At 43.7% G+C, this 11,052-nt stretch overlaps 1 protein-coding gene across 1 annotated transcript in view; it reads left to right on the forward strand.

Moving 5' to 3' along the window:
* ddb1 (damage-specific DNA binding protein 1) overlaps window positions 1-11,052 on the forward strand; it is a 44,513-nt gene that overhangs the window by 18,025 nt on the left and 15,436 nt on the right. The window contains exons 13-20 of the mRNA XM_023412381.2: window positions 2,286-2,464; window positions 3,193-3,356; window positions 5,518-5,625; window positions 6,620-6,827; window positions 6,929-7,024; window positions 7,996-8,107; window positions 8,957-9,080; window positions 10,763-10,927. Of these exons, the coding sequence (XP_023268149.1) occupies window positions 2,286-2,464; window positions 3,193-3,356; window positions 5,518-5,625; window positions 6,620-6,827; window positions 6,929-7,024; window positions 7,996-8,107; window positions 8,957-9,080; window positions 10,763-10,927 (1,156 nt within the window). The remainder of the gene's footprint in view (window positions 1-2,285; window positions 2,465-3,192; window positions 3,357-5,517; window positions 5,626-6,619; window positions 6,828-6,928; window positions 7,025-7,995; window positions 8,108-8,956; window positions 9,081-10,762; window positions 10,928-11,052) is intronic.

Below are 11,052 nucleotides of genomic sequence, written 5' to 3' on the forward strand. Positions count from 1 at the left end.
CTTTTTTTTTTTTTTTTTTTTTCACTTTTATGTGTGAAAACGATGTTGAACAAAATATTAATCAGAGTATTTTTACGAAATTTAAAAACATGTCTGGAGGGGAACTTTAACATTCGCTCTCCTAGAATTAGCTGACTCGCAGAATTTGTACATTGCAGTTGAAAACGGGAATATCAGCTAATTTCACAAATTCAAAATTAATTATAGAAATTAATTATTCAACTGTGGCCTCTCTCCGTTTAATAAGATACACTTTGCTGGAGCTGAATCATGCACGATTGAAATGGGCAGATGTGAATATGAAGAGAGCAAAAGGACTTCATGTATTTTACACTCGGTTGAGATGAATATTGCACTTCATTTAAATTCAAGTTTCAGCCTGCCTTTTTGAAATGAGGATGAAACCTGCTGGGATTCTGCAAGCTGTTAGAGATCTTTGGGTTATTATGACAATCAGCCTTTAAATTCAAAAACCTGCTTGTGTTTCAAGAACATTTGACTCTTCTCACTGTCACTGCTTTCTGGCTGCAGACAAAGCCTCTGTGAATAATGCAAGTTCATACTTATGTATTTAAACTGCCGTTGAAGCCAAGAGCTGTAGAATTATTATTATTTTACTGTGGCCCTCAGTGGTTGCATCAGCAAGGACGCAGTGGTCGACAGAGTCAGGGACACTAACATTAGTGGACTGAAGACGAGCTGTAATCACACAGGAACTGGACGATGAAATATCTTTTGATACCAACAATGAAACAAATGATTTGAAAGAGTTTCTCATATTCCTCTGTGGCTTTCGCAGTTTGTAGCTTTGTTATTTCTGTCCTCCGTCCCACACACAGACTGTGTGCTTGAACTTTGCTGCTGTAATTAACCTCGTAATGAAAATAAAAGAACTGCAGGCAGCAGCTTCCAGAACAAACCGGCTCAGACGAGCCAACTGCGTTCAACCCACGAACACGTGGCTGCGCGGCGTGAACGTGGCGGCCGAGGCGCGTCTCGGTTCGCGTCTCGGCGCACATGTTAAGGAGTCAGAGCGGACGCACTGGCTGGCGGCTGATCCAGTGATTTGACGTCTCCCTGTAAAAACAGGCGGAGCAAAGATTCACATCATACCAGCAGCATGACTCTAAAGTCGTCTCTGTCTGAATCTGATTATGACTCAGACATAAAATAAGTGACAGTGACTCTTTATAAATAAATCAGAAATAAACTGATGAATTTTGGATTTAGTGAAATGTTCCAACAACTAACAAAAGGTTCAATTTAAACAAAGGGACTCTGTCTAATCTCTTAATAACTGCTTTCAAGGACTCCGTTAAGGACCCTGCCTTTAATATTTGCTGTAGTGTCTCATTAACCAGCGTACGATTGCTCCTTAACGAGTGCGGCCTCCGTTTATACGCCGTCTTGTTTGTAGCGGCTGCAGGCTGTTAATGAGGCTTCTTCTGCTCTTCTTTCTCTTTGTCTTCTCTCGCTGCTTCAGTCCTGTGTGGCGCTCCCCGTCTTATTATTACGTTTTCAATATTAAATTTGTGTTTCTCGTTCACCTGAGGGGCTTTAACAGGTGTTCACATGCCGCTGCTGCACGCAGCACAAATACAATCGGATTAGCTTTTTGTAAAACTTGTAAATAGGTCGTGAAACACAAACAAGTTGTTTTAATATTTGGGATCAAACAAATTCTTTTTTATTCAGTCATATTTCCTGACGTGTGTTGTGGTTAAACTGCTTTGTTTTCCATGAATACATTATAATTCTTTGATGGTTTCTCGTTAGAAAATGTCAGGGAAGCTTTGATCTTTGTCTTCTACTGAGATTCTTCCCTTTTATCTTCTGTGAAACATCTGCATTAACTTCTTCAGGAATGTTTTTATTGTTTTAAAACGTAATCCCAGGACTCAGGAATCTGCTGTTTGCACCATTTCTTAATGTGTGCATTGAATAGAAAGTAATTTATCTTCTTTCAAAGATCAAAATCACACTTTTATCACTTTTCTATAAAAAGAAAATACAAATTATGTGGAAAAATATATTTGCAATTAATTATAATTTCTTTTCAGGCATTAGAACAAGTTCAACAACGAACCACATATAAACAATCGGATTAGCTCTGAAACGGCTTCATAGTTTAGCTTTGCCTTTCTGTCACTTGCCAAAGAATTTAATGCAGAAATAATCTTTAAACCTGTGTGTGTGTGTGTGTGTGTGTGTATGTGTGCGCGTGTGTGTGTGTTCATGTGTGTGTGTGTCTCTGTGTGTGTGTGTGTGTGTGTGTGTGCCTCCAGATCACGTCCGGCTCTGTGCGCCTGGTGCTCCAGGACAGCAAGGCGTTAGTGAGTGAATGGAAAGAGCCGCAGGGCAGGAACATCAGCGTGGCCGCCTGCAACCACACTCAGGTGGTGCTCGCTGTGGGCCGGGCCCTGTACTACCTGCAGATCCTGGCCGGAGAGCTCAAACAGATAAGGTGAGACACACACACACACACACACACACACACACACACACACACACACACTTTGTGTGTCGTGAGCTACTGTTTAATCAGCAACTGAACTGAGTATTTTTCTTACCTGCGTATCTGTTTGAGTGACAGCTCATCGATCACTGAGATAGCATTGGTTGGCTTGAAGTTGAACAGGCTGTTCTGCCCGTGCTCGGCATTTTAACATTTCTTAGATGTTATCAGCTACAACATCAGAACCGCGATTGATCTGATCAAGATTTGACAGAACATCTCTGACCCGCTGCTGCGTCCGTCGATACTGTCGATGGATTATCTTCAGATTGTTCTACAGGAGGATGTTAATGCAGCGCAGACGCTGGGGAAATAACTGATCAGCTGCTCATGACTTTAGCTTTTATCAAGCTCAGCTGTTGTTAATGAAATAAATTCTCAAGGGAGAGCAGAACGGGTAATAACCCAAAGATCCAGCTGCAGCCGATTGATCTTCAAGATGAAAATGTTGAAATTTTCCACCGTTTTTATAGGAAATGTAAAAGTTGTCTGGCAACTTCAGACGGTGTGAACTCACCAGACGACTCCACGACGTTTCTCACATCAGGGGAAAAAATAATCAATTAGAGCTTTTCACTGGTCATTTTGTCTCGCTGTGTGTTGTACACACACACACACACACACACACACACACACACACACACACTGCACATTCACACTCTCTGCTCCCTCCTCAGTACCACGGAGATGGAGCACGAGGTGGCCTGCCTGGACATCACACCTCTGGGGGAGGCCGGCGCTGAGTCCCCGCTCTGTGCCGTGGGACTGTGGACTGACATCTCGGCCCGTGTGCTCAAACTGCCCTGCTTCACCGCCCTGCACAAGGAAATGCTGGGCGGAGGTGAGAGAGAGAGAAAGAGGTGGAGAGCACTGACACGACAGCAGGAAAGCTGTTACTGACTTGTGGAGAGAGATGGGTGGGCACAGATGAAGAGAAGTGTTTCTAGCCCAGTAGCTCATGCTTCATCTGGACGGGCTTCACAGATTCCTAACTTACACCAGGCTTCACATGTGGAGGGAAAATCTATTTCTATCACAGAGCTCCGAGTAGAAATTGTGAATCAGTGTAAATACAAATGAATTGGTCATTAAATGAGTAAGAAGCGAGTTTGAACCGATGGTGGCAGCAGCAGCAGTTTCAGGCGAGGAGGAAGTTTTAGTTTCAGTCTGCTCTGCTCACATGGCTGAAGCTGGCACAGAAAGAAAGGAAATTACTAAAAACCAACAGATGATTGTAACAGTGGAAATACAAAATACAAATAACAGCCGGGCTGGTGTCGTACAAACGTACTCAGTCCTGAAAACTTTCAGCGTTTCGTTCTGATGCAGCGAGTTAAACGAGAAGATCGATGCCACATTCAGAAAACATGAAGCCGGAGCTTAGCTTAGCATAGAGGGAGCAGCATTAGCAACAGGTCGCCTGGCGCTTTTCAAAGGGTGAAAAATACCCATCAGCACGGCGAAATCTCCATCTTAAACTAAAGATTTATCTTGTTACGTCTCCGCCGGCAACGGCCAGAACTGGAGGCCATATTGTTTTCAGGTCGTCCGTCCCATGCTTGTCGACACGATATCTGAGTAACGCCTTGAAGGAACCTCTTCAAATTTGACACAAACATTATCAAGGACTCGAGGATGACATGATTTGATTTTGGCGGCTAAAGGTCAAAGGTCAATGTGACCTCACAAAAAGTTTTTTCTAGCCATTTCTCGAGACTTCAAACAACAATTATGACAAAATTTCAGACAAATGTTTAATATTTTCTCTGACTCTGATAAACTGGGATGAAACCTGGAACTAGTCTGAGTGGCGGAGGGATACAACCGTGAGATGGAGATTCTAGTTTTATGTGTGGGAGTAGTTCGGCCCAGAAATAGTCTGGATGATAGATGAACTCTCTGGGTCACGTGAGTTTTCCATTATTATTATTATCCAGTAAAGAAGTTCAAGAACTGTGCAGCAGTAACTAAAACGGACCGTATCACAGCTTCAGTGACATCTGCCTTTAAATTCTTCATTACTTCATGAGTAGTTGAGCATCGACTGTGCTGCCAAACCCAAACACGTTCAGTGCAGCATTTACACGCTCGACAACTATTTAAACTTAGAATGTTAAAATATGCAAGAGAGGACTTCACCACTTTTTTTCTTCTTCTTTTTGGTTAAACTTATGAAAAAGTCAGCTGTCACTAGAGACAGAGTTTCATAACGCGGTGAACTGGCACAGGCAGGACTCTTACTTTTCCAATTATACGGCTTCATCCATTAAGAATTATCTCCACACTCTTTCCCCACAGTCTCACACTTTATTTTTTTCCAAGTGTGTTTGATTGACAGCTGCTCTGCAAGCTGCCCTCTCGCTCACTCCCCTAACAAGACCAGTCTGACTGCAGGCTGAAACTTTTATAAGTTACGAACAGGAAACCTTCAAATTAAAAGCCCTGCTGCTCTTCTCATAGACACGTAAAGATATTTTTATATTTTTCCCTGAGAATTTTAAAAACTGCAGAGTTGCACTGAAGTTTAGTTTGTTTTGTTCACGTGAATCATGTTTTTAATTGGAGCTTTTTCGGAGTTGTTCTTCAGTAGAACACGGCCCCTTTGTGTTTTAACATTTGGGTTCATTTACTTCAAATAACTGATCTACATTTGAATGGAAACCTGCAACTTTTCTCGAAGCCGCACGTCACAGTTGTTGTTTGTTAAGAGTCGGCCAACAAGCACTTCATCAAAGCCAGAGTTGTTTTGATGTACTTGGCCTGGAGTCAGAGAAACTGTTTGGGAAACAGAAAAGACAGAAGACTTTATATTTACCCTGCGGCATTCAAATGTCCTTTTTCTGTTTTTTTCTGAAAGTTCCCGGCCAGGCCGGCTGATAACCCTTATTGATTAATGTGACAGAAACATTTTTGCAGACATTTATCACTTTAGTGTTCATCCACGCGCCTGTGACTGCGGAGTCCAGGAAGAATAAATCACTGGACTGTGTGTGTGTCCTCAGAGATCATCCCTCGCTCAATCCTGATGACCACCTTTGAAGGCAGCTACTACCTGCTGTGTGCCCTGGGAGACGGAGCGCTCTTCTACTTTGGCCTGGACCTGCAGACTGGTAGGTCCTTCACACCTCCACCACAACACCGCCACACTCAAAGCCGGGGGCTGCAGGCAGGACTGAGCCTTAAGGTGTCTACGTAGGGTGTAGTTGAACTTGTGCGCATCATCACCAGGGAATAAAAATCCATCTAATTCAAGTTTAGCGAGTTAAATCTCTCTCTCTCTCTCTCTCTCTCTCTCTCGCTCTCTCGCCGTGTGTCTCCAGTTTCAAATTAAAAGCCCTGACGCCGCCACTGCAAACTGTATACAGGGGAAACACTGACACCCTACTCCATCAAGACGACACATTATACGAAGCAGAAGTGGAGAAACATCAGACGCTGAGATCCTGATGGTTCTTTTAGTAGCTGTCGTAGTACTTTATGAATCGGCCTCTAAAGACACTCATACTTTCTGTAGCTCAGTAGCTGCTGCTAAAAGCTCCGGTGTTTCAGACCAGTCCACACTCCCAGGTGACGTCATGTCAGCCGTAACAGTCGTATCAAATCAAAGTAAATGACATTATACAGCTGTTTTCTCAGGCTGTGACGTACTGTTACTTACCTGTTGGTGGAATAATTAAATTCCCTTTTTGACTTCAAAGAGATGCATGTCAGACTTGTCCTCCAGCTGTATTTTAATCTCTACATTTGTGGAGTCACACCTTTACTGATAACATCTACCTGTGTACCTGTCCTTCCTGTTGTTATGACCTCACCTTACATAACAAGTGATCAGATGTAAGAAAGTGACATTCCTGCAGCTGAGTCGAGATGCAGCTCGTTAGTCTGACACAGTCCCAAACGTCTCTCGTGCACGGGAATGTACTCGCTCATTTTGCTTTGGTTTGATCAGCTGATAGTCAGAGGCAGGAATACGAGGACATACTACAGTTAATATTAGTGTTTGACAGATTGAAGGAAAACCTGAATAAATTATATAAAATAAAACAAAAGCAGGTGTTTCAAATGAAAGGTTTGATTAGCATGAAAACGTATCTCCTCCCTCAGGCGCCCTCAGCGAGCGCAAGAAGGTGACGCTCGGCACTCAGCCCACTGTGCTGAGGACCTTCAGATCCCTGTCCACGTCCAACGTCTTCGCCTGCTCCGACCGACCCACCGTCATCTACTCCTCCAACCACAAGCTGGTCTTCTCCAACGTCAACCTCAAGGAGGTCAACTACATGTGCCCGCTGAACTCCGAGGGTTACCCCGACAGGTGAGAGGCAAACTTCTGCCACTTCACCAGCACATATGAAGCTGCGTTACCTGTGTTCCTCCTTTTACTCCCTTTACTAATGCATCTTTCTCTTTTCCCAGCCTGGCTCTGGCCAACAACAGCACTCTGACCATCGGTACCATCGACGAGATCCAGAAACTCCACATCCGCACCGTTCCCCTCTATGAGTCTCCCAGGTCAGTCCCCCGGTCCGACTGTGAGTCGCAGCCCGACTTCAAACGGACGTTTCACACTCATTGCTCCGGCTCTCGGGCCGGTTCTGTTGCACAGCTGCTGGATCTTTGTGCTCAGATGTTAAAGTGACAGTCGTGACTCCTTGAGTCAGAATCAGAATCTGGTTTATTGCCAAGTAGGTTTTCAACATAGAAGGAATTTGCTTTGGTGTTTTGGTGCATGACAATAAACATACTGAGAAGAAAAGGATGATAAACAAAGATGAAACAAGCAAGTACAGCAGGTCGGAAAAAGATCAAATATTTACAATAGATGTGAAGAAATATTATAGAAAAATATAAATAGTGAATTTTTCTTGACTTTTTTGTGAAATTTTGTGAATTTGAAGGAAAAAAAAGTCGAGGCCTTTGAAGCTTCGGAATATAAAAGTTTCATATTTATAGTTTCTGTGCAAAAATAGAAATTGAAGTTTTGTCACATTCTGTTGGACGGGATCTCTAACCCTAACCCGCCACAAACGTTCATTTTCACACAAGGACGAACCGAGTAGATTTTGGTGGCTAAAGGTCAAAGGTTAAGGTCACAGTGACCTCACATTATTTATCTATTTTTACTTAATGTTAGCAGTGCAGGCAAAGTGCCGCTGTCTGTCTGCCGTCACTGTAACAGCATCTGCACGAATTCAAGCGTCTCTTGTTTTAATTGTTGCCTGTGAGCTTCTGTAAAACCTGATTGTCCTCATTATAATAATTCCTGGTGTAATTAACCTTGATCCGTGTCTCCATCTTTGCCATGTTGGGTCCTTGAATTTGAGAGAATTGGGCCTGGAAAGCCCTTGAATTTGATGTTGAAGAGAGTGTGGGAACCGTGTAAATAAGTCGTTGACTGTTGCTTTATCCAGTTTCTCCTTTACCAGCGTGTTCCCTTTGCTTGTTCTCACCTCTTTCCTCTCCCTGTGTTCCCGCCCCACCAGGCGGATCTGTTACCAGGAGGTGTCCCAGTGTTTCGGGGTTCTGTCCAGCCGGGTGGAGATCCAGGACGTGAGCGGCACCACGTCTGCCGTACGCCCCAGTGCGAGCACGCAGGTACTGTAGCTCCGCGTCGTGCTCGGATAATAAACACCCGAGGGCTTGTTTGTTTTGCTCTTATCTAACCAGGCGTGCTGACTAAGAACATTATTTATAACAGCAGACCGGGAGCTTGTCAGGACGACAAATGTCTTGTCCTGTTAGTCACCTAGCGGCTCTACTGGCGCCTCCTAGACGGGGATTTCATCTTCATGCTGTTGCTCATTTCATTTTATAGTAGAACTGTAGTCTTTGCCAAATGAAGCTGTTCGCAGCAGTACTTCATGTTTTTCTTGGTTATTGACCTTCCTGAAAATATTTGTCACAAAAAGTGAAACTGCAATCAAAGTTCTACAATATATTTTCTCTTTTCTTTGTGTTTTTGTTTCCAGACACATGTAGTTAGTGAGAGAGGGTCATCGTTTAAGTGTTGGAGCTAAATTTAGCTTTTAGCTCGTGTTCAAATTACATCAAACAAAATCACTGTTAGTTTGATTTGAAGAAGGTGAACAACAGGGTTTCAGCTGCCGAGAAACCAACATTTATTATAATACAAGTGATTCCAGCCAGATCTACAGGTACAGCGTGTGTTGTCACGTTGGCTCTGCAGCTTCCCCAGAGGGACAGGTGCGTCGTCTGTTTGTGTTTGTATTAACTGCTCCGGCTCTGTGAAGACGAAGCCTCTTACATGTGATGACCAGAGAGATGTGTACCTGGTTTTAAGTGCTGCACATCTGCTGCTACAGATGGATCCAGCTGTGCCGCTGAGCTCTCACACAAATAGATATTTCAGTTGCTTTGTACCCCCCTTTATTATCTTCCTCTCTGTCCCACTTCTCCCCTTGTCCCGTCTCATAATTCCTCCAGGCGCTCTCCAGCAGCGTGAGCTCCAGCAAGCTGTTCCCCAGCAGCACCTCTCCCCACGAGACGTCCTTCGGAGAGGAAGTGGAGGTTCACAGTCTGCTCGTCGTGGATCAGCACACGTTCGAGGGTGAGACGGACAGCTGTACATTTCCATTTCATCTCAAAGAGACGGCACTTTTTCATTTGTTTATACGGAGCGTCTGATGGTAAAATCATGTGACCAGGTCAGTCACATTCATCTGATGTTAAAATGAGTGCAGGCTGATTGGACCAGTCAAGTTTGTATTTATCTGTTTGAATTTAATCTCATTTGAATATTCGTCTTTTATTGCCACAATATGTTTATTTAAATGAAATCCAGCCTCTAGCATCTGTGTAATTTACTGTTCTACTAATAAACTACTTCAGTGTGTAAATTCACTCTGAACAGGAAGGAAAATAATAAATCAACATGCAAACACTCCTCTTATCTTAACAATTGGCAATCTATACAAAAAACAAGTGATTAGAAGAAGAGAGAAAGCAAATAAATAAATAAATCAACTGTAACTGTTATTTTTTTAAGGTTTTCATTAGTAGTCAATATCTGAAACACACACAGGCTGTTGATGAAGTAACTGAATGATTGAAGACGTCACGTAGACCAGGTCGCTCGATGTGCTGGTTTTTTTGTTGCTGTTTTGCAATGCAGATTTTGCTGCACCAAACCTTCCCTGTTCTCCCTCCTGGAGTTACCTCACCCGCACAAACCTGGGTGTGATATCACATCTGGATATGTAAATAAGAGGCTGGTTCAGCACTCTGCGTCCGCGGCTGATCGATGTGCGATCAGATAACTGTCAGATGTGTCGGATGTGTTCAGACGGGTCGACACTGAGCCTTATACTTCAGCGCAGGTGACAGGAAGCGCAGGCTGCGTATTCACAGTGTAATGTGTTTCTGCGGCTGCTGCTACATCTGTTGAATCTGCAGTTGTGTCTGAGGAGGTTTGTCATCTGCTGTCTCCGCCGCACGCCATTTAAATGTCGTGCGCTCCTCATCAATATCAGCTGTCACATGCTTTTTTTTTTTCAGTTTAACAGAGAGGAAAAGAAAGAGGGAATAAATCAACAGTTAGAAATGGATAAGCTGACAAAAATCATCTGAACGACAAAGATAAAATCAAATGAAAAGGGGAAATCAATCACTAGTTTGAGTAGTGATGTAGGAAAGGTCTCCATATCTTCAACATGTTTTAATAGATGCATCATTTTCTGATCCATTGCTGTGTATTTCACCAGGTGCCTTTTCCCACTTACTCTGCTTGTGCTGCCTCAGTCAGACCCTGGGATAAAAACTTTTTAAAAATGAGCCAGAGATGTTTTTCCTGGACGGGTGGGAAAAGAAAAACCCTGACAGGAGAGAGAAGGATGTAAATAAATAATGAGTGTGTGCAGATCTAATACCACACCTGTGTCTATATACCAGAGATGTGCAACATGGATAATTCCAGGTTGTTGCACAGTCTTAATAGTCTGAGAAAAAGCAACTGTCTTATTTGTAAAGTTCTTCATTCATCACTGACAGTTTTCCTGTGTAATGAGGGATTATTACCGGCTCCTCAGATCTAAACTGTGCCTCCTATAAACCTGTTCACTTCTGACGTGGTGATGTTGCCGTGTTCCCAGACTCCACTTGTAATGAAACCAGAGTCGTCCTCTGAAACTGAAAAACCGAAGCACAGTCGTTGGAGAAGAGTAAAAATCCTATTAGCAGAAAGATGCATTTTGCCGCTCTCACAGAGGGACTTGTGTTTTGTATCTCTACCAGTTCTCCACGCCCATCAGTTCCTCCCCAGCGAGTACGCCCTCAGCATGGTGTCATGTCGTCTGGGAAAAGACCCGTCGGTGTACTTCATCGTCGGCACCGCCATGGTTTACCCAGAGGAGGCCGAGCCCAAGCAGGGACGCATCATCGTCTTCCACTACACTGACGGTCAGTCGGCTTCTCTCCGACTCTCTCTCTCTTCTCTCAGCCAACAAACACTCAGATTCCCTCTGTCATCTTCCTCAACCTGATCCTGTTCGTCCTCTCGTCCACCTCTTTATCCTTCACCCCCC

Source organism: Seriola lalandi, unplaced genomic scaffold, assembly GCF_002814215.2.
Source record: "Seriola lalandi dorsalis isolate HSWRI2012SDOR001 ecotype SW California unplaced genomic scaffold, Sedor1 jcf7180002054478, whole genome shotgun sequence".
In the NCBI taxonomy this organism is placed as follows: domain Eukaryota; kingdom Metazoa; phylum Chordata; class Actinopteri; order Carangiformes; family Carangidae; genus Seriola; species Seriola lalandi.